The 24134-nt window shown below is 40.1% G+C and overlaps 1 protein-coding gene across 2 annotated transcripts in view; it reads left to right on the forward strand.

The window, feature by feature from the left end:
- The window catches only part of kiaa1549lb (KIAA1549-like b), a 120322-nt gene that overhangs the window by 13829 nt on the left and 82359 nt on the right, over positions 1 to 24134 (forward strand). For both annotated transcript variants that reach the window (XM_051871010.1, XM_051871009.1), the window contains exon 2: positions 19279 to 19620. In XM_051871010.1, the coding sequence (XP_051726970.1) occupies positions 19279 to 19620 (342 nt within the window). The remainder of the gene's footprint in view (positions 1 to 19278; positions 19621 to 24134) is intronic.

The following is a 24134-nucleotide window of genomic DNA, read 5'->3' on the forward strand; positions in this document are numbered from 1 at the left end:
ACGTTTTATAATAGTCTTGGCCTGAAAACATCTACATGGCAATATTCAGTTACAGTCCAAGCGCCACCTGTTGGCAGCAGGAAGTGTGGCACTTTGAAATGACTTTGCCATAATTTTCCTGTATTTACTCGCTTACATGCAATTTCCTAAGGCCAACGGGTGGCGGTGAGCCCGGGTGCGAGGGCCCTTTCATCGCTGCTTGCAGCTTTAATTATATTTGTTATTGAAAATTGCAAATTAATCCATACTTTCAGGATATAGCACAGGGTTGTACAGTACTTGTGTTATTATACTTCATGCTGATACATAAAAGCACAGTTTTACCCAGAAATAAATCAAACAGTTAGTCGGTTGGTCAATCGCTAGGACCCATTTCTCAATACTTTTCTCAACCTCTTCCCAGTTTTATCAAACTCTTCCCACAGATCTCCTCACCAATTTTCAGCTTGGAACAGCAGTTCATTTCACATTTAAAATGCACTAAAACACACTAACACTCATAAAACAATGACCTAAAAACACTAACAACAGGTAAACATTATACTGTGTTTTCTTTTGTAAAATATTTTGTACAAAACAAGATATATGTTACCTGGTCCATGTTTACATTAAAGTGCAAAATTATTCCCCTTTTGTATAGATGGTAATGAAATTGAAAAACTAAAACTTGTGTTGGTGTTCAGCCACATCTAATTGTTTTGAAATTATTATGATATATGTTTATTATTTATATGTTTTGAATTTGGTATTACTGTATAAATATAGCAAACTGCTGTCCGATTCAGTTTTATATTGTGTTTGAACTTAAGTTAAACACTTTTGAATAGAGTATGTCAATTGGCCTGTAGGCACATAGAATTTTGACGGTGTCAAATTAAAAAAAAGTAATTTATTTAATTTTTCTTTCAGTATATCTGATCTGTGAATAATGTCAAGCTATTGTATATTCATATATGCTATACTGTATATCCATAGTGCTTTAAAATATATGGAGTCAGAAAAGGTTCATGTATTACGTAAGAGGCACCTGCATTCAATATAAAAATACTCATTCTCTCAGTCTTTTAGAACAATCTGGCATTCTCCCCTCTTCTCCTCCCACACATTGTACTCTAAATACCTTCAGAGCTGCATGTGCTAGCAAAGAGTCTCTGATATTAATAGATTATAGCTTATATTTCAAAACACTCTAAAAACAGAGCATACTGACAGTGCCTCTTTACTGGCCACAGTAACGACTTGTTAGTAAGGAAAAAAAAAAAGTATACACAATATTCCAGTTCTGTGCCAATATTTCAACCAGACCGTATTTTTAAAGTAATAAAATCGGTAAATTAATTTGTTTAGTACTAATAGGTAATCAATGTGTTATGTAATCTGACAACTGTACTTGTTATATTTAATTAATAAAATATAGTCTAATTATATGTAACTGCTTACATAATCCAGATTACATTTGAAACTTAATGAAACAATAATCTCACTTAAAAAAACAAACAAAAAAAAACACCTTCAAGACAAAGGGAAAAGTAGCTCAGCGCCCCTGAAGTCTCCCTCAGATTTAACAGATATGTATCAAGATTCAAACTCCTCAGTGGTTATGGATATAGGCCTATCCAAAACATAGGCCTATCACCGGATATCTGACAGCTTCAGGCCTGTTCTTTCACTCAAACTCAGCATGGTACCAAAGTAGGCTAAAGTTCTGATAGATTTATTTTATATTATTTAGGTCAGTGTACTGTGGCACAGATTCCACTGTGCTGATGTGCATTACCTTCATGGGAGAGTCTCTCTGCTGGATTCAAGGTTGAGCTAGTTTCCATCGCAAATCTGTACTTTGCTTTCTGATCCAGCTGTCCATCCCCCACAGTGTCAGGCACTATTACTATTGCTCATGTTAGGGATAGTAATATGAACAAACCCCTAACATTAAAGGTGTCATGAACTACATTTTGTTATTGTTTTATAATGTTTCCTTAGGTGCACATATAATGTTAGTATGATTTTTACAATAAAAGATGCCACAAAGGCCATTTTGTACTCTGATTTTAGCCCTCTGATTTGAATGCTCTGTTGAAAGGAGCATGTCTGCAGTGAGACTTCAATGTAAATGCCCACTGCTAAGATTGGCTAACGTCTTTGCATATGAAATAAGTATTACATGTGGAACTTTCTCTAAATCTTTTACTATTACAGCTATCAAGATTAACAAATCATAAAAAGTGTTGATTATTGCATTATATTTAGATCTGAAAGGCTGCAGCGATGAGCATTGTAGCCGATGACAGACATTTCTGTTGAATGCAGTGATCTCATCATTGCAACTCCATTTCTGCACTCTCATGAATGCTTTCATCATTACTAACAATGCTAGCACAGTGTAAATAAGAGATTCATTGTGGAGTGTAGACAGCGTCATTGATTATAACAAGAGTTTTGGTGAGAATCCAGAACTCAGTCACTGATAAACTCGTGTTGTGTGATTGACAGCTCCAGCAATTATAAAGGGATGGTTCTTTGATCGCTTTCTGTATATAATTTAATCACAATTTAAATAACAGGGTTTTTTCTTTCAAGATACTAAGAGAACCAATGTGAAGTTGACCATTTAGTCACTACCTTGATTTACTGACGCATAAACAGCGATAAACGATTTTGATACAGAGAACGTCTGACTGTACATGAATCATTACATATCAGAAATCACTGATCAGAACCATGCTTTGAAAGCACTATACAGTGGGTACGGAAAGTATTCAGACCCCCTTACATTTTTCACTCTTTGTTATATTGCAGCCATTTGCTAAAATCATTTAAGTTCATTTTTTTCCCTCATTAATGTACACACAGCACCCCATATTGACAGAAAAACACAGAATTGTTGACATTTTTGCAGATTTATTAAAAAAGAAAAACTGAAATATCACATGGTCCTAAGTATTCAGACCCTTTGCTGTGACACTCATATATTTAACTCAGGTGCTGTCCATTTCTTCTGATCATCTTTGAGATGGTTCTACACCTTCATTTGAGTCCAGCTGTGTTTGATTATACTGATTGGGCTTGATTAGAAAAGCCACACACCTGTCTATATAAGACCTTACAGCTCACAGTGCATGTCAGAGCAAATGAGAATCATGAGTTCAAAGGAACTGCCTGAAGAGCTCAGAGACAGAATTGTGGCAAGGCACAGATCTGGCCAAGGTTACAAAAAAAATTCTGCAGCACTTAAGGTTCCTAAGAGCACAGTGGCCTCCATAATCCTTAAATGGAAGATGTTTGGGATGACCAGAACCCTTCCTAGAGCTGGCCGTCCGGCCAAACTGAGCTATCGGGGGAGAAGAGCCTTGGTGAGAGAGGTAAAGAAGCACCCAAAGATCACTGTGGCTGAGCTCCAGAGATGCAGTCGGGAGATGGGAGAAAGTTGTAGAAAGTCAACCATCACTGCAGCCCTCCACCAGTCGGGGCTTTATGGCAGAGTGGCCCGATGGAAGCCTCTCCTCAGTGCAAGACACATGAAAAAACATTTGAAGGACTCTAAGATGGTGAGAAATAAGATTCTCTGGTCTGATGAGACCAAGATAGAACTTTTTGGCCTTAATTCTAAGCGGTATGTGTGGAGAAAACCAGGCACTGCTCATCACCTGTCCAATACAGTCCCAACAGTGAAGCATGGTGGTGGCAGCATCATGCTGTGGGGGTGTTTTTCAGCTGCAGGGACAGGATGACTGGTTGCAATCGAGGGAAAGATGAATGCGGCCAAGTACAGGGATATCCTGGACGAAAACCTTCTCCAGAGTGCTCAGGACCTCAGACTGGGCCGAAGGTTTACCTTCCAACAAGACAATGACCCTAAGCACACAGCTAAAATAACGAAGGAGTGGCTTCACAACAACTCCGTGACTGTTCTTGAATGGCCCAGCCAGAGCCCTGACTTAAACCCAATTGAGCATCTCTGGAGAGACCTAAAAATGGCTGTCCACCAACGTTTACCATCCAACCTGACAGAACTAGAGAGGATCTGCAAGGAGGAATGGCAGGGGATCCCCAAATCCAGGTGTGAAAAACTTGTTGCATCTTTCCCAAAAAGACTCATGGCTGTATTAGATCAAAAGGGTGCTTCTACTAAATACTGAGCAAAGGGTCTGAATACTTAGGACCATGTGATATTTCAGTTTTTCTTTTTTAATGAATCTGCAAAAATGTCAACAATTCTGTGTTTTTCTGTCAATATGGGGTGCTGTGTGTACATTAATGAGGAAAAAAAATGAACTTAAATGATTTTAGAAAATGGCTGCAATATAACAAAGAGTGAAAAATTTGAGGGGGTCTGAATACTTTCCGTACCCACTGTATATAGGACCTTAAATAACCTTTTTATTAATATTAGTATCTTTACAGTTACAGTGTGTCTCTTCTATTTGTTTATGTAAAAAAAAATTTGTTTATGAAGTCCAAAATTACCAAATATGGACAGAAAAAATTTAACAATATGAATCATAAATTCAATATCTCTGTTACTTAGTGGAGAATAGAATATTAGTATCCTTAACTGAACAGAGGTGCTCACACTTACATGTTCTGTTAAACTAAAAAGAGAAAAAGACATGACTGGTAGGAAACCAGCAACTTGAAAGTTAAAATTTATAGAGATTTTAAGAAATAAATAATTTACCTGTTGAGAGTGTGTTTACAGTCTGTGTAAATCAGCAATGAGGTGGCTTTGATAGTTCAAGAAGAACCCTAAACTCTAACACAAAGAATCATTTCAGCATATAAAGGGTTCTTCAAGATGATAAAACTATATGATGATGATGAAAAAATACAAAAAAAAACTGACATGCAATAACAAGAAGGCTTTTCTTTTTCTTTTTTTTTTTTAAACTACTCATTACCTCCCTTAAAGGAATTCATCACATTTTATTGTAGTAGCATGTTGAAATTACTACACAATTTTTATGCTGCTATTTTTAATAGAAAGCGCTATAGTAAGTTTTTATGCTATGTTTTACATTGGCCTCTAATAAATCAATATTATATTTGCATTAGCTAAGCTTTTATGCTTGAGTTTGAATATTTGTGTAAAATATGTTGCTGGCCTGACTTGTTCTTCACAATAAAGACTAGTTATTCCATTAGTTACTGCCCCCAGTATGGATATGTCAGACTTGTTCAATGAATCCTAGTCACCAAGACTCATTGGGGTCCTTTTCAGAGGGGCATATTTTTTAACTTAAACTTTAGCAGGCTCTCCTGTCCCATGAGACTTCACTCACAAAAGTGTGATTTAAAGAATGGAGACCCATGGATACAGGACCCATACAGAGTTTAGTTTCTTATAGCTTAATTTTTAATAAACAGCTGAGCATAGCTCTTACATCTCAGCTGGTTGAGCTTGCTATCTATCTACTGCTTGCTGTTTTCCTGTCATAGAGATTTGGGTTTATAAAGTTTATGTGTGTGTGATCTGTAATGGAGAGACTGAACTCCAGGGTCTCAATGCTGGAGCGTTTTCTTGCTGAATGAAGATGATGATATGTGGGAGAAATACTTTTCGTTCATTAGTTCATTTTCAAGCCGGCAAGCTTGTCTTCCCTGAAGTAATATGAAAGGGATTATGTGTGAGAAAGAAATGCTTGGAGATGGGAGAAAAAAAAAAAAAAAAAGATTTACTGAAAGAAAGTTTTATTGCTCAGAGGTTGCTGTTTCATTAGCTTCTTAATGGAGTTTTCAGATATATTCCAGTCAGTGATGAGGCCTGAAATCTCCAAGTAGTTGGACCTTGGTGAAATAAGGTGCACCTCTATTCTTTGTCTCCTTCAAAGCTACTTTGAAACTGTAACTTATGACAATTTGTGCTACCCTGTCAGATTTTGCTACCTCCCATTGAAACAGTAGGTAGCACAATTCGACAGCGAAAAATGCTTGTGCTTCCAGCATGTGGTTTAAGGCTACACCTACACCTACACCTACCCCAACCCTAAACCTACCCTTACAATAATGCAAGTACAATGGTGGTAGCACAATCTGACATAGCATTATTTGTTAGAACAAGTGCAAATCGACAGCGAAAAATGCTACCTATCAGATTGTGCTTTAATAATGTCTACACCTACCACAACCCTAAATCTACCCTTCAACAATGCAAATACTGTAATTTTGTGTTATTTATCATGACAAAAATGATGTAATATTGATGTGCGCACGGGCAGTAAGCCTGGGTAGGACAATCTGACAGGTAGGATGAAATGTCAGGACACCGAATCAGTGTCATTTGAATCAGTGAGTTGTTGACTTAAGAACAGATGCAATTGTATCGGTCCAATTCGCAAGCCTCTACTCTGTTTTAAGTGAGAACACTTTATCTACAGCCATTTTTGAGCACAGTCATGAATTCAGTCGTTTATGCTTGCTGAGCAAAGTAGCAATTTGCCGCATTAATATAGAATACAACGGATGTCGAGTCCATTGCTGTCTAGGAGAAACAACTGAGCTATTAAAAAGATCCCATTTGTCGTTTTTCCCTCCTGTGGGTTTTGTATTTTGCAGAAACTGTCTGTTAGGAATGTATTTTTCGTTAGCGAGTGCAGTGTGTTATAAACTGTTGAGAAAAAGCATGCACACTCCACAGGGAAATGGAGAAGTGTGTCAGCTAATGGTGTGTGAAGTATGGGACAGAGGGACACCATGACCTTCACTGTTTCTCAGCGTATATAACAAAACTCTGAACAATGGAACCTTCTGGGCTGATTGCACAATCGCCAACTCGAGCTCTCCAGTCCTCATCTCTGGTCTATTAGCACCTACAGGTGTCCTCTAGAAACATACAGTGAGTGGGGTGCAGATGGAGGGTGGGGGTGGGGGTGGGGGAGGGGGGTATTATGGGTAATATGGGTATTATGATTGTCAAAACATTTGGTAACTAAACATAATTTCGTTAAGTTTTGTGACAATATGTTACAATGACTACATGGTACAATAACTGGTAGGCTACTGTTTTTATTAGTGCTTGACACAAATTTCACGATTTCAATAAGCTTGTGATACAATTCCGATGTTGATTCAATATTGATTAATTTGGATAAATATCAGGTACAGTAGCTACAAGTTATTTTTTTTTAATTTGTCCGTTCAAGTGCAAAAAGAGAACTCAGTTCAGTATTGTGCACTATTCAGTAAGAGAGACGGCTTTCTGTGCGCACATTCTGGATGTGTGCGCAGCACAGATAACGTCTCGGGTTACGAATGTAACCATGAGGGAATGAGACATAACGGTGTCTGAAGCACGTTTCAAAACATGTTTCAAAACACGACAGTGACATTGGCAATGACATCACTACTGGTGCGACCAGAGTATAAATAGGGTGTCTGCAGTACACGTCATCTGCTTCTTGTCTGAAGGAGACGTGGGCAGGCAAGCCTGTAGCATGGCAATGGGACGCAGTGTCTCGTTCCTCTTCTCAGGGAACCATGGGTACGTTCAAAACCCAAGATGTTCCCTTTCGAATGGGCACTCGCACTCGAACGCTAATGGGGAACAAATGCCCACTGCACCATCCTAAAGGAATGAGTGCCGTGACATAAGTCAATGACATCAATGGCAGTCACCTGCAGGGGACACACCTCTGATGGGTGGAGGTCTCATGAAGGGAAACCTACCAACACTCAAGGGGGGCTCTATGAAAGGAGGCCTCAGCAGAATGACTCTCTGGAGCGAGAGGAGGCCTAGCTACATTCTACACTAAAGACTGCTTACCAAAGAGGCTAAGAGAAGCCTTAGACTCGAAACTGCTATCCAAGCGGAGCTCACTTTCATTAGAGTATTAGTAGAGTATTAGTAGACTGTCAGCTTAAAATCTGCTAACACTTTATTTCAGTTGTCCCCAAAAGACATTAAGTAACTATAAGTAACTTTGCAAGCCAACTTATTCTACTAAACCTATCCCCTTATTCTACTAACCTTTAACAGTCTATTAATACTCAACTAATACTCTAATAAATATTAGATAAAAAAAAAGAGTTTATATATATATATATATATATATATATATATATATATATATATATATATGTATTAACTCATCTCCAGATCTTACATTATTGTTACTGCATTGTTACATTATAGTTATTACTTTTCAGGCATTTAATAATGTTCAGCCAATTTTTTTTTTTTTTTGTAGTATAATTATGAAAAGTTGCAAATGTGCCAGTCTGTTATTTAAGCGTGTATGAAATCAAAATGTTATATTGAAAACTATAGGCCTATAAAATAAATAAATAAATAAATAAAACTGTGGTTGGCTTATAGAAGTTGCTGTCTGCTAAATGATAATTTATCAATCAGATGCGTTCATCCCAATAATCATGCTGTCTTTAGTCTCACACTCTCTTCCCTTTAAGTTACAATTGGCTGCCTCAGTTTTATTATGGTGACAGTTCTTTAACCCTCCGATGCTTGGTGTCAACTACAGTTTGCAGATCTTTGAAAAACATACAGTAAGAGTGTCCAGCTTTGGCCTTTACTTATAATTCTGCATTATTGTCCTCTTTATATGGCTGTAATTAGGTTTAATGAAGACGAAGAATGACGAGGAAGACGGGGTAGTAAGTAATCCTTTTATTACCCATAAAAAAAGAAAATGAACAAAATAAATGCTGTCAGAAACAAATACTTCACTTGACCTCCTTATCCCCGTTTGTCTCCACACATGTTCCCCCTCTGCAGACCTTGCTTTATCACGCCCCCCTCGCCACATACCCCCACCGCCCAACTCAGGCAGGGGAGCCATCGGGCCTGCAGCCCTTCCCCTCCATTTCTAGAGAGGAAGTCGAATTAGTGATAATGAGCTGACTCGCGAATGACATAAACAGAGAATATTTGTTTTCAATTTGACCTACAGGATTTAAACGTTTCTTTAGACATATGTCTCATTTTTGTGGGATTAGTATTCACTAAGTTACAGTTCATTTTCTGAGGACTATCAGAATGGACTTCGTTCAGAGAGAGACGACAGATGTTAGTTTTCTTTATTTTGCAAAAAGCACAACATTTTGTTTTTACTCTGAGTGTACACAAATAAAAGAAGACATTTCACAGATTAGAATGATGTATAACTCTTAATTGTATGTCCAAAATTGACAGAGTATTTTGAGTCTCTTTCACACTGATAAGAAAAAAAGCAAGGTGGTATCGGCATGACAACCGACTCCAGAGTGTTAAAAGGCTGTAAAGCTAGATACCAACAGGTGATCCGTGCGTTGGTATCCTTCGTACTGTGGAGCCACTGGAGGGGCACGTGGTCTGAACAGAGATTGAATTCCCATCACAGGAGGTAATAACAGAGGGTGAGGATGGCCCACTGAATGGCCAAACCCTCTTTTTCAATGGTGCTGTACCTGGTTTGGAATAGCTCTCTCCACTGGACCGGATCTGGTGCTTCCTTTTAGTGAGATCAGTCAGTGGGCTGGTAAGCTCCGAATAATTAGGAATAAACCTTTTATAATATCCTGCCAGCCCCAGGAACTGTCTCACCTTCTTTTTTGGTGGTCGTGAGACTTGAGCAGGCTGCAATCGCAGCAGTCTTATCAATTTGGGGACGCACCTGCCCATGTCCCAAGTGAAAGCCCAGATACCGTACCTCCACACGCCCAAGTGCACACTTCCGCGGGTTCTCTGTGAGTCCAGCCACCCTCATCGATCTCAGGACAGCTTGCAGATGTTCTAGATGCCGCTGCCCATCATTACTGTATATAAGGATGTCGTCGAGATAGGCAGTGGCATACGTGCTATATGGCCAGAGGATTTTGTCCATGAGACACTGAAAGTTCGAACAACCCAAACTGAAGAGTAATAAATTGGTGTAATCCGAACAGTGTTGTGAAGGCTGTTTTTATCTTGGATAATGGTAATAAGGGGATCTGCCAATATCCTTTTGTTAAATCCAGTGTCGAATAAAAGCGAGCTGAACCTAACCGATCAAGCAACTCGTCAAATCGGGGCATTGGATAAGCATCAAATTTCGACACTGTCACCTTCCTGTAATCAACACAGAAACGGACCCAGCCATCCATTTTAGGTACTAAAACTATTGAGATCGCCCAGTCGCTATGCAATTCTTCTATTACTTCCAACTCTAGCATGGCCTTAATTCATCCTGTACTACTTTTTTCTTGTGTTCAGGTAAACGATAGGGATGGCTGTGTGCCACTTCCCTGGGGATCGTTTCAATATGGTGCTGAATGAGGTCTGTGTGACTAGGCAGGGTTGAAAACACATCTGCAAAATCTGCTTGCAATTTGACTAAATCGGTGAGCTGCAACGGCAAGAGGTGATCTCTCCCCTGGACCAGAGCGAGCAGATTGGTTTTGACAGCTGCTTCTGGTCCGAGATCTTCCTCTGCCGAAACAGATACTGCTAACTCAACCGATGTCACCTCATTCCAGCGTTTTAAAACATTGAGATGATAAATTTGACATGAATCACCTCTGTCCATTCGCCTTACCTTATTAACTCTCTGTGTAACCACAAAAGGTCCTTGCCGCGAGTAATTTAGAACTAGACGTTGGAAGTAATATAAGCACTTTCTCTTCCGGTGTAAATTGGCGCTCTCGCGTACCCCTGTTGTATAGCCGACTTTGTCTTGAGCCTGGAGCAAATTCTCCATCGAGAGCCACCCCAAAGTGTGGAGTTTTGCTAGGAGGTCCATGACATAATGAATTTCACTACGGCAGTTTGAAGGCCCCTTCCTCCCAAGCCTCTCTAATGATGTCAGGCACCCTCCGGGGCTGACGACCATAGAAAAGCTAGAATGGGGAAAACCCAGTGGAGGCTTGTGGAATCTCCCACACCACGAACAACAGGGGCTCAAGCCATTTATCCCATTTTTTGGCTTCTTCTTTTACGAATTCTCAAACCATGTATTTTAATGTGCGATTAAATTGTCCCACCAAGCTGTCTGTTTGTGGGTGATAGACACTGGTGCAAATTAATTTAATGCACAAAAGTTTGTATAGTAATGTACGTGACATAATGTACGTGACATAAACACTGTGTCCTGATCAGTAAGAATCTCTTTGGGGATTCCCACTTAGGAGATAACGTGAAACGGCGCATTCGCCACACTCTTTGCAGATATCGTGCGTAACGGCACTGCTTCTGGGTATTGTGTTTCATAGTCCACCAGAACTAATGCAAAATGATGTCCGCATGCTGAACAATCTAATGGCCCAATGAGGTCCATAACAATTCTCTCGAAGGGGACCTCTACCAGTGGTAATGGGCGCAATGGTGCTTTTGAAATGGCTGGAGGATTAGCCAGCTGACATTCACGACACGCCGCAAACCACCGGCGGACGTTCTCTTGAATGCCCGGCCAAAAGAATCGGGCAATGAGACGTTCGCTTTGCTTCCCCCAAGTGGCTTGCCATGGGACTACAATGAGCCACCTGGAAAAGCACTTCCCAACAGCTTTTTGGGACTAATAATTGGGTTGTATTTCCTTTTGTCTGGGTATCTTGGGACACCAGATACAACTTTTACAAGGGACAAATAGGGATAGGAGAGTGGCTGATCAGGCTGAAAAAGCTGTCCATCGATGGTGCGGACCCAGTCATCATGAGATTGCTTAAGAGGAAAGTCATCTAGCTCAGGTGGCATTGGCTCCACCCTCGCTCTCATTTCCTCTGAGTCAGTCTGTGAAGGTCCCGAAACAGCATCTCTAGCCTGTGCCACCGCTTCTCCGTTTCCCAGCCCTGTCCCCCAAGAAGCATCCCCACACAAAATCCCCAATAATTATGTAAATGCTGCCCAATCTGTACCCAAAATCAGCGGATGCCTAAGGTGGGAATTAACCACCACCTTAATTCTGTGTGTTTTTCCCCGAAATTGAATACTAACAGGCACTAACGCACACACACCTCACTTTAACCCTGCGGCTTGTATCCAATGCCCTTTGCTGCATCAGGCTTTGATGAATGGAGGTTTGGTTACAGCCTGAATCCAGCAAAGCCTCATATGTACCCCCTGAATACTCACAGGTATTTCATCCACAATTATAAGGTTCTATCTGCGTTCTGAGCAGTTTTGAGATATTGAGCTTCAAAGTGTTTGCATTTGGGGTTTAGGACGTTCAGAGCTTTTATAAGCTGTACGAACTGATCAGATCAATTGTCTGTGCAATTTGCATGAGTGGCGCGCAAATCACCGTAAGCGCGTTCACCAGCCCTCTCCAAAAGTGGGTGCGGTAAGGGCCCCAACCTCAAATTCTTTCATAGGGCCCAAAATTGCTAGTGGCGCCCCTGCCTATCCTATCCACGCTGCTGGCTAGCGTGGTGTCTAACTTAAAAAAAACTCCTCAGCAACAGATACAGCAAAACACACAAAAAGACTGTAATTCCCTGGAATTTGGGCTGCTGTCATTGACAAGATCATAAATAAAATAGTCGATCATGAGGTTTCTAATAAACATCGCGTGGTGTGAAATGATTTAGTCTTCTCTTCACCGATTTAGTGTTTTTCTGTGCTCTCTTCCACTATCGCGGTGCAGTCCGGTGACATGACAAAGAAAGCTGATCATGATTGGTCCTTGTGTGTGCATTCGAAGTGCTGATTGGCTCACGCAGATAGAACCTTATACAACCATGTTAGAGTGCGACTTTGTAGATAGAACCTTTTTGTTTTCTAAAAAAAAAGTACCAAAATGTACACAACTTAAAAAAAGAAACATCACATAATGTAAATAAGTTGTCACAGAATATGAATATGTGAATAACTCAATTTTGACAAAAATGTCAGATAGAACCTTATAATTCCAAGGGGATGATTTGGTACTGCCCGGCTTGATCGGGGGCAGCCCACGGGGAGTCAGGGACCCGGATCAATGCTCCTACCTCCATCATTGGACACCGGTTCTGAAAATGACCCGGGTTCCTGCATCTCCAGCAGGCCAGCCCAGGCCTTCCCGCCGCCCCAGTGGCAGAAGAATGGCCAAGAGAATGGCTCCAGCACTCTCCGCCACGCCCCCTCGTGTCCCAGATCTGTTCCCCTGTTCCCCCGGGTTTCGGGCACCATTGTAATAAGGTTCAATGAAAATGAAGAAGGACGAGGAAGACAGGGGTAGCGAGTAATCCTTTTATTACTCATAAAATAAGAAAATGAACAAAATAAATGTTGTCAGGCTCTCTGCCTTCACAGTCACACACACAAATAATAATCACAGTCTCTCCACCAATCACTGGAATTAGAGACAGGTGTTAATCATTCACTTGACCTCCTTATCACCGCTCGTCTCTGCACCCTTTCCCCCGCTGCAGACCTCACTTTACCACACCACAACGACATTGTGTTTTTAATTTATGACAACATAAATTCACAAAATTCTTCCTTCCTATCTTCCTCATCTTCATTTATCTTTTATTGCAACATTATAAATAAATCAATAAATAAATGCTTTTTATATCAAAGCCAGAACATAATTATTACAAATCTTTTCTGAAAATACATGATTTCTGAAAAAGGAACAAATAAAAATAAAGATTCCACTGCGTCTCTGTGATGATGATATTAATGAGTGTTTAATGGCATTGTTGACTTGGTGAAAATTATTGTTCAACACTAATTCTGAGAATTAAATGGAATTAATTTTTGGGTAGCTAATTAAAGGACAAGGTTTAATAAGAGTGGTTTACTGACACCCTTTTATCTTCTGAAACCTTCAGTGGTGGACTGGTGGTTCGAGCAGAAATAAGCAGCTGGACAATTTTATGCCACTTTGTATGGAGTCAGAATGGTCTCTGAATTAATTAATAGGTCTAAATTAATTAATTAAATTAATGAATTCAAAACATAAATACACAAGTGTGCCTAGACATATTTTCTATAGTGAACAAACATATTTGTCAGGTCAATACATTTTAACATTGTCATAAATATCTGTTGACATCTAATAAATATGTTTTATTCTCTTGCTTTTGTGTGTGTGTGTGTGTGTGTGTGTGAGAGTGAGTGTGTGTGAGAGAGAGAGAGAGTGAGTGTGTGTGTTTTACAGTAAAGAAAAAAAACAAAAACAGTATCTTCAGTATTAAAGGATTAGTCCACTTTTAAATAAACTTTTCCTGATAATTTACTCACCCCCATGTCATCCAAGATGTTCATGTCTTTCTTTCTTCAGTCGAAAAGAAATGAAGGTTTTTGACGAAAACATTCCAGGATTATTCTCCTTATAGTGGACTTCAATGGCCTTCTAAGTGCTTCTGCCAAAACCGCATTTCCGTATTCTCCAAAAAGTTTACGCTGTATGTCCTACGCCTTCCCTATTCTACTTACGGAACGAACGCAGCGCCAGTTAAATTTTTTCCGTAAGTTGAATAGGGTAGGCGTATGACATACAGCGTAAACCTTTTGGAGAATACGGAAATGCGGTTTTGTAGGAAGCACTTAGAAGGCGAACATTTGTTTATATACATTTTTTTTTTTTTCGAAAATGACCGATCGTTTCGCTAGATAAGACCCTTATTCATCGTCTGGTATCGTTTAAAGCCCTTTGAAGCGGCACTGAAACTGTAATTTTGACCTTCAACCGTCTGGAGGCCATTGAAGTCCACTATAAGGAGAATAATCCTGGAATGTTTTCGTCAAAAACCTTCATTTCTTTTCGACTGAAGAAAGAAAGACATGAACATCTTGGATGACATGGGGGTGAGTAAATTATCAGGAAAAGTTTATTTGAAAGTGGACTAATCCTTTAAGTCTTTCTTAGTGGACAGACAGAACAGATTTGATTGGAGGAGGAAACACAGCTCAAGTTTTGATGCTTCTGTCTACCTTTAAAGCTTCATTGCACAAGCCACTAAAGGACATGTAATGTAGGGCTAGGCGGTACATCAGCTTTTAAAGTTATTGATATATTTTCAAACAAGATATAGGAAGAGACAATACTGTCTATAATTTGATTTTGCGAATGCTAAAAAAAAATATCAAAAATAGTGAAAGGACAGCGTGAGCTGCTACGGAAAAAGTGGACGATTAGCTTTGAAATGAAGTGGAGGCTTGGACCTAAGAAAACCATGGGAATTTGGAAATTTTCAATACGTAATGACTTAAGCAGATAGAATGGGAGTGCAATAATTTGGACTAAAATATACATTTCATACAATGTATACAAATATACTATTATTTATGTTATTATTATTTAGGTTTATGAGTGAATGTGTTCCTCCTACCTCTTACCAGTTAACAAACTTTATTTAGGGATTGTAAATTAAAAAGCAATTGTTTTTGTTTTGTTTATATTTTAACCCTTTTTATGCTCGTAATTTATAGCATAGTGTATGGATACATTCATACATTTGTTTTCACAGCCTTCGATTTGCACATTGTTTTGGAGCACAACATTAGACAGGATGTGGAATGACATTTATTAACCCTCATACAGTCCTCATTTCCCCTTTACAGACAGGGTCTTTGGGATCCGTTCAGACCCCACACATTCACAAAACGATTGTATAATATATATATATATGTTTGTTTTTTTTAAATTCAAATGATATATCATTTTAAATAAAACCAATAGCAATAAGCAGAAATGAACAGGAGCTCTCTGTGTGTGTGTGTGTGTGTGTGTGTGTGTGTGCGTGTACTTGTGCATGCAAAAGTGTTTGTGTGTGCTAGGTCTCACCCCTTCATACCTGCATTTGTGGCTGATTTTGTTTGCCAAATTCTGTACAAATGCTGTCTGTTGCAATCACACCTGTGTGTGTTTGTGAGTGTGTGAGAGTGAGCATGTTTTTTTCACATTGCATTTGTGCTCTAGTACCAGGCCTTCATTTCTGTGTGAAAATTTTCAGATTTATGCTGGATTTGATTTTATTAAAAAAAAAAAAAAAAAAAAAAAAAAAAAGCAAAACAAACAAACAAAAAAACCCTCTTAATTTTTCACCTTTCCCATTCATTTTCAATGTGGGGTCCGTTTGGACCCCGGACACCCTTGAGTGTGACTTTTTAAAAAATTTTATACATACCTTCAGAACTGAACATTTAGCTCGCTTCATAGAAAATACCGAGATATAAGCCTATTTTGTATATCACCGTTCAGCCTAAAAATACAGAGATATGATTTTTGGTCTATAGTGCCCAGCCCTATTTTGAAGGACTGCTGACATGTTATATCACAGCTCTTATTGGACTTGCATGATATTGTGTTTATTAACTAATCAATGCTGCAATTTTACAGAATTTCTGTCAGTCAGGAACTTGTATATTCAGCATGCATGCAGTATGTGAAGCAATTCATTTTGCTAGAGTCAGTTATTCATAAAGAACTGCTTTACACAGTCTGAAGAATATGTAAAGCTTGCAGATTCCTGTGAATGAATCATACTGGCCTCCAGATATTGAGCATATCAGAGTGACGAGAGGAACTGGTAAAGTAATTCTGGATGGGTGCCAGCAAAAATCCTTTGAAGAGTCCCTGTTCAGTCACCATATAAATCTGAATTTTATATCAGCAATACATCTTTTAGCATCTCTGTGGTGACACATATACTGTTTCCAATGATTCATATTCTGACCAAAATTAGGTTTCATTACCATTTATCTACAGCTAATATATACAGTGGGTACGGAAAGTATTCAGACCCCCTTAAATTTTTCACTCTTTGTTATATTGCAGCTATTTGCTAAAATCATTTAAGTTCATTTTTTTTTCCTCATTAATGTACACACAGTACCTCATATTGACAGAAAAACACAGAATTGTTGACATTTTTGCAGATTTATTAAAAGAGAAAAACTGAAATATCACATGGTCCTAAGTATTCAGACCCTTTGCTCAGTATTTAGTAGAAGCACCCTTTTGATCTAATACAGCCATGAGTCTTTTTGGGAAAGATGCAACAAGTTTTTCACACCTGGATTTGGGGATCCTCTGCCATTCCTCCTTGCAGATCCTCTCCAGTTCTGTCAGGTTGGATGGTAAACGTTGGTGGACTGCCATTATTAGGTCTCTCCAGAGATGCTCAATTGGGTTTAAGTCAGGGCTCTGGCTGGGCCATTCAAGAACAGTCACGGAGTTGTCGTGAAGCCACTCCTTCGTTATTTTAGCTGTGTGCTTAGGGTCATTGTCTTGTTGGAAGGTAAACCTTCGGCCCAGTCTGAGGTCCTGAGCACTCTGGAGAAGGTTTTCGTCCAGGATATCCCTGTACTTGGCCGCATTCATCTTTCCCTCGATTGCAACCAGTCATCCTGTCCCTGCAGCTGAAAAACACCCCCACAGCATGATGCTGCCACCACCATGCTTCACTGTTGGGACTGTATTGGACAGGTGATGAGCAGTGCCTGGTTTTCTCCACACATACCGCTTAGAATTAAGGCCAACAAGTTCTATCTTGGTCTCATCAGACCAGAGAATCTTATTTCTCACCATCTTGGAGTCCTCCATGCGGGCTTTCATGTGTCTTGCACTGAGGAGAGGCTTCTGTCGGGCCACTCTGCCATAAAGCCCTGACTGGTGGAGGGCTGCAGTGATGGTTGACTTTCTACAACTTTCTCCCATCTCCCGACTGCATCTCTGGAGCTTAGCCACAGTGATCTTTGGGTTCTTCTTTACCTCTCTCACCAAGGCTCTTCTCCCCCGATAGCTCAGTTTGGCCGGACGGCCAGCTCTAGGAAGGGTTCTGGTCATCCCAAACGTCTTCCATTTAAGGATTATGGAGGCCACTGTGCTCTTAGGAACCTTAAGTGCAGCAGAAATTTTTTTGTAACCTTGGCCAGATCTGTGCCTTGCCACAATTCTGTCTCTGAGCTCTTCAGGCAGTTCCTTTGACCTCATGATTCTCATTTGCTCTGACATGCACTGTGAGCTGTAAGGTCTTATATAGACAGGTGTGTGGCTTTCCTAATCAAGTCCAATCAGTATAATCAAACACAGCTGGACTCAAATGAAGGTGTAGAACCATCTCAAGGATGATCAGAAGAAATGGATAGCACCGGAGTTAAATATATGAATGTCACAGCAAAGGGTCTGAATACTTAGGACCATGTGATATTTCAGTTCTTCTTTTTTAATAAATCTGCAAAAATGTCAACAATTCTATGTTTTTCTGTCAATATGGGGTGCTGTGTGTACATTAATGAGGAAAAAAAATGAACTTAAATGATTTTAGCAAATGGCTGCAATATAACAAAGAGTGAAAAATTTAAGGGGGTCTGAATACTTTCCGTACCCACTGTAGGTGTTAAAATATTTACACAAAACATTGACTATAATAGCTAGCTACATATGATAGCTATATGTCAACTAGTAAGTAAGAAGTTTGATTTCATTTTAAATGTGCTCATGTCAGTACCATAGCTACATTGTATTAGCATTCTCTGCAAATTTTGGTTGTGACTGTATTTGAAGACAGGAAGAGTGTTTGAGAAACATGTTTTAAAAAGGTGATTATTTTTGAAATTGTGTGATTGGTGATCCAAGACTCTATTTAATTAATGCATTTTGCATGAATACAGTTTACTGTTTTGTTTAATTTCTAGGGCTGTGTATTGCCAAGAACCTGGCGATACAATATGTATCATGATACAGGGGTTACGATACGATATATTGTGATATATTGCGATATTGTAAGAAAGGTGATATATTGCGATATTTCTTTTTTTTATTTTTTTTTTTTAGAAAGATCTAATGTTAGAAAAAAAACAGTCATAAAGAACACACAACCATATGCATAAAACCTGACAAGCAACTTTATTTAATCAATACATATCGCGATATTCACATGTATCGATATTTTCTTACACCCCTATTAATTTCAAAATGCAGGTCTGTAATATAACTGCTCTGGATATGTATCATCCCAAATATATTTATAAACTATCATAACATTTTTGAAACGGTGATTACAAACTAATGATAGCTGAGAAAGTTCTGTAAAATCAATTATGATTGATTAACATATTTTAATATTTTATGATCTAATTTTGGGGAATGATTTCCAGCCCCACACCACCTAGATACTTATATGAAACTGTAATGTCTTTCAAGTATTTTCAGCGTTCTTTGAGGATCAGCATTATTTATTGGTGTGTGTCTTTTGTATTGTAAGTTTGTTGAGAGTTGTAATTTCGAGTGCCTTAATCTCCACAAGGAAACTCTTTCTGAGGAGAGAAAATGAAAATTACAGCATGGGAAAGTTTTCCTCAAAATGAACAAACTGTGATTCTAAAGAGGAGGATTGAAATGCCTTGAGATACATTTATATCATTCTCTTCTCTCTTTTTAGATGACTTGAGTCATGAAGCCTCTGGATTATTTCTGGATGTGGCCACCTCACCCTCCTCAACCCATTTGTTGGGTGGCTTCCTTATGACAGACAGGAATCCAGCCTCCATAGTCCAATCAGGTCCCACAGGCTCGTCAAAGGGAAGCAGAGAACAACCGGCATTTTCCTCCATACTCACATTACTTGCCAGCACGGCCCAAAAACCTCCTGAACACCCATCAAAAATTGTTGCACGTGACAACAAAACACATCGATGGCCTTCAAACAGGTCTTTGGAGAGAGTGGAGTCGTCTTTCACGCTTCCATCATCTGTGCTGGTCAGCAATCAATCCTCCAGCTCAGGTTTGTTTCCCAGCATGCAGCTTGAGACTGTTTCTCTCCTTTATCTTACATTTAATGTAACTGTCAATGGGGTTACATGGACTAGTCAATCAGGGGTACGTTTCCCAAAAAGCATCGTTAGCCACTTATGGTTGGAAGTTCCATCGTTACCAACATAGATCAACAATTCAGTTTTTCCCAAAACCATAAATCCATAGATGAAAGGGCCCTCGCACCCGTGTCACTGCCACCCGGTGGCTTTAGGAAAACAGAGCACAGTGGTCAAAATGCATTTAAGTATATAAATATAGGAGGACAACGTCAGTCATTTGTATTTGCCACATTTCCTGCTGGTGGCGATATGACTATAACTACATTTTGAAGTTTAGATGTCTTCAGGCCAGGGCACTTATCAAACATGTGAAGTTTGAGGCAGATTGGACATTTGTATGCTTGAGTTACAACAACTTCCTGTTTCATGACGATAATAGCATGCTTTAGCACTCAGCTAAGTGTTGCTAGCATGTTTTGGAATTTTTGTAGCATGTTTAGCACTCAATTGCATATTTTAGTATGTTGCTACTAGTGCATCACAATGTTAAACACAACACTTCCTGTTGCCAGTGGGTGGCATTATTACTATAACTGAATATTGTTATGTAGATGTGTTCAGGGCAGGACTCTTCTCAAACATGTGAAGTTTGGGAAAGATTGGACATTGTATGCCTGAGTTACAACAACTTCCTGTTTTGTGGCGTTAATCACATACATTAGCACTTAGCCGAGTTTTTCATGATTTAATGGGTTTCTAGAATGTTTGGTACTTCATGGCATATTTAAATGTGTTTCAGGGAGTGTTTCAAGTAAAGTGTGAAGCATGCCATTTCCTGTTGCAAACAGGTGGCGCTATGACTAACTGAGTATTTCCTTGTAGATGTCTTCAGGCCAGGACTCTTATCACACATGTGAAGTCTTGGGCAGTTCGGCCACTGTATGCCTGACTTACAATAGCTTCCTGTTTCATGGCAAAACATCAGACTTTGTCAGGCTGCCATGGACATGCGGTTCAGCGAAAACTCAAGATCTTTGCAATTTAATGTCGCAAAGGCCTTTAGATTAGACTGGCCAAATACTGTATGATGTTGATCTGATTAAAGCTCTTGGAGGGGTTTGTTAAAGTACAACGTCTGGAAATGGCAAAAACTGCAAACATTTTGCAGAGAAAATTCAAAATATCTCACTCCCTGTTGGGTTTTCATATTTTGCACCCAGGGACTTTTTTTGTAGGGATTGGGCTGTTACATGTGTCTACCGAATTTCATACTTGTACAGTATCTCACAGAAGTGAGTACACCCCTCAAATTTTTGTAAATATTTTATTAAATCTTTTCATGTGACAACACTGAAGAAATGATACTTTGCTACAATGTAAATTAGTGAGTGTACAGCTTGTATAACAGTGTAAATTTGCTGTCCCCTCAAAATAACTCAACACACAGCCATTAATGTCTAAACCGCTGGCCACAAAAGTGAGTACACCCCTAAGTAAAAATGTCCAAATTGGGCCCAATTAGCCATTTTCTCTTCCCGGTGTCATGTGACTTGTTAGTGTTACAAGGTCTCAGGTGTGAATGGGGAGCAGATGTGTTAAATTTGGTGTTATCTCACTCTCTCATACTGGTCACTGGAAGTTCAACATGGCACCTCATGGCAAAGAACTCTCTGAGGATCTGAAAAAAAGAATTGTTGCACTACATAAAGATGTACATAAAGCGTAGGCTATAAGAAGATTGCCAAGACCCTGAAACTGAGCTGCAGCATGGTGGCCAAGACCATACAGCGGTTTAACAGGACAGGTTCCACTCAGAACAGGCCTCGCCATGGTCGACCAAAGAAGTTGAGTGCACGTGCTCAGCGTCATATCCAGAGGTTGTGTTTGGGAAATAGACACATGAGTGCTGCCAGCATTGCTGCAGAGGTTGAAGGGGTGGGGGCTCAGCCTGTCAGTGCTCAGACCATACGGCGCACACTGCATCAAATTGGTCTGCATGGCTGTCGTCCCAGAAGGAAGCCTCTTCTAAAGATGATGCACAAGAAAGCCCGCAAACAGTTTGCTGAAGACAAGCAGACTAAGGACATGGATTACTGGAACCATGTCCTGTGGTCTGATGAGACCAAGATAACCTTATTTGGTTCAGATGGTGTCAAGCTTGTGTGGCGGCAACCAGGTGAGGAGTGCAAAGACAAGTGTGTCTTGCCTACAGTCAAGCATGGTGGTGGGAGTGTCATGGTCTGGGGCTGCATGAGTGCTGCCGGCACTGGGGAGCTACAGTTCATTGAGGGAACCATGAATGCCAACATGTACTGTGACATACTGAAGCAGAGCATGATCCCCTCCCTTCGGAGACCTGGCCGCAGGGCAGTACTCCAACATGATAACAACCCCAAACACACCTCCAAGACGACAACTGCCTTGCTAAAGAAGCTGAGGTTACCTAAACCCTATTGAGCATCTGTGGGGCATCCTCAAATGGAAGGTGGAGGAGCGCAAGGTCTCTAACATCCACCAGCTCTGTGATGTTGTCATGGAGGAGTGGAAGAGGACTCCAGTGGCAACCTGTGAAGCTCTGGTGAACTCCATGCCCAAGAGGGTTAAGGCAGTGCTGGAAAATAATGGTGGCGACACAAAATATTGACACTTTGGGCCCATTTTGGACATTTTCACTTAGGGGTGTATTTTGTGCGCACACAAAATACAGTGGGTACAGAAAGTATTCAGACCCCCTTAAATTTTTCACTCTTTGTTATATTGCAGCCATTTGCTAAAATCATTTAAGTTCATTTTTTATCCTCATTAATGTACACACAGCACCCCATATTGACAGAAAAACACAGAATTGTTGACATTTTTGCAGATTTATTAAAAAAGAAGAACTGAAATATCACATGGTCCTAAGTATTCAGACCCTTTGCTGTGACACTCATATATTTAACTCAGGTGCTGTCCATTTCTTCTGATCATCCTTGAGATTGTTCTACACCTTCATTTGAGTCCAGCTGTGTTTGATTATACTGATTGGACTTGATTAGGAAAGCCACACACCTGTCTATATAAGACCTTACAGCTCACAGTGCATGTCAGAGCAAATGAGAATCATGAGGTCAAAGGAACTGCCTGAAGAGCTCAGAGACAGAATTGTGGCAAGGCACAGATCTGGCCAAGGTTACAAAAAAAAAAAAAACATTCTGCTGCACTTAAGGTTCCTAAGAGCACAGTGGTCTCCATAATCCTTAAATGGAAGACGTTTGGGACGACCAGAACCCTTCCTAGAGCTGGCCGTCCGGCCAAACTGAGCTATCGGGGGAGAAGAGCCTTGGTGAGAGAGGTAAAGAAGAAGAAAAAGATCACTGTGGCTAAGCTCCAGAGATGCAGTCGGGAGATGGTAGAAAGTTGTAGAAAGTCAACCATCACTGCAGCCCTCCACCAGTCGGGGCTTTATGGCAGAGTGGCCCGACGGAAGCCTCTCCTCAGTGCAAGACACATGAAAGCCCGCATGGAGGACTCCAAGATGGTGAGAAATAAGATTCTCTGGTCTGATGAGACCAAGATAGAACTTGTTGGCCTTAATTCTAAGCGGTATGTGTGGAGAAAACCAGGCACTGCTCATCACCTGTCCAATACAGTCCCAACAGTGAAGCATGGTGGTGGCAGCATCATGCTGTGGGGGTGTTTTTCAGCTGCAGGGACAGGACGACTGGTTGCAATCGAGGGAAAGATGAATGCGGCCAAGTACAGGGATATCCTGGACGAAAACCTTCTCCAGAGTGCTCAGGACCTCAGACTGGGCCGAAGGTTTACCTTCCAACAAGACAATGACCCTAAGCACACAGCTAAAATAACGAAGGGGTGCCTTCACAACAACTCCGTGACTGTTCTTGAATGGCCCAGCCAGAGCCTTGACTTAAACCCAATTGAGCATCTCTGGAGAGACCTAAAAATGGCTGTTCACCAACGTTTACCATCCAACCTGACAGAACTGGAGAGGATCTGCAAGGAGGAATGGCAGAGGATCCCCAAATCCAGGTGTGAAAAACTTGTTGCATCTTTCCCAAAAAGGCTCATGGCTGTATTAGATCAAAAGGGTGCTTCTACTAAATACTGAGCAAAGGGTCTGAATACTTAGGACCATGTGATATTTCAGTTTTTCTTTTTTAATAAATCTGCAAAAATGTCAACAATTCTGTGTTTTACTGTCAATATGGGGTGCTGTGTGTACATTAATGAGGAAAAAAAATGAACTTAAATGATTTTAGCAAATGGCTTTAATATAACAAAGAGTAAAAAATTTAAGGGGGTCTGAATACTTTCCGTACCCACTGTAAATCTCGAGTGAACTAGGATCAGCCAGTCATCAAGAAAATTGAGAATGTAGATTCACACTTCCCTTAGCAGGGCAAGAGCTGTCCCTGCAAGACTTTCGTGAAGACGTGAGGTGACAGGGACAGCCTGATGGGGAGGACCTTGTAATGGTATG

The sequence above is a fragment of the Ctenopharyngodon idella genome, chromosome 18, assembly GCF_019924925.1.
Source record: "Ctenopharyngodon idella isolate HZGC_01 chromosome 18, HZGC01, whole genome shotgun sequence".
NCBI classification, from domain to species: Eukaryota; Metazoa; Chordata; class Actinopteri; order Cypriniformes; family Xenocyprididae; genus Ctenopharyngodon; species Ctenopharyngodon idella.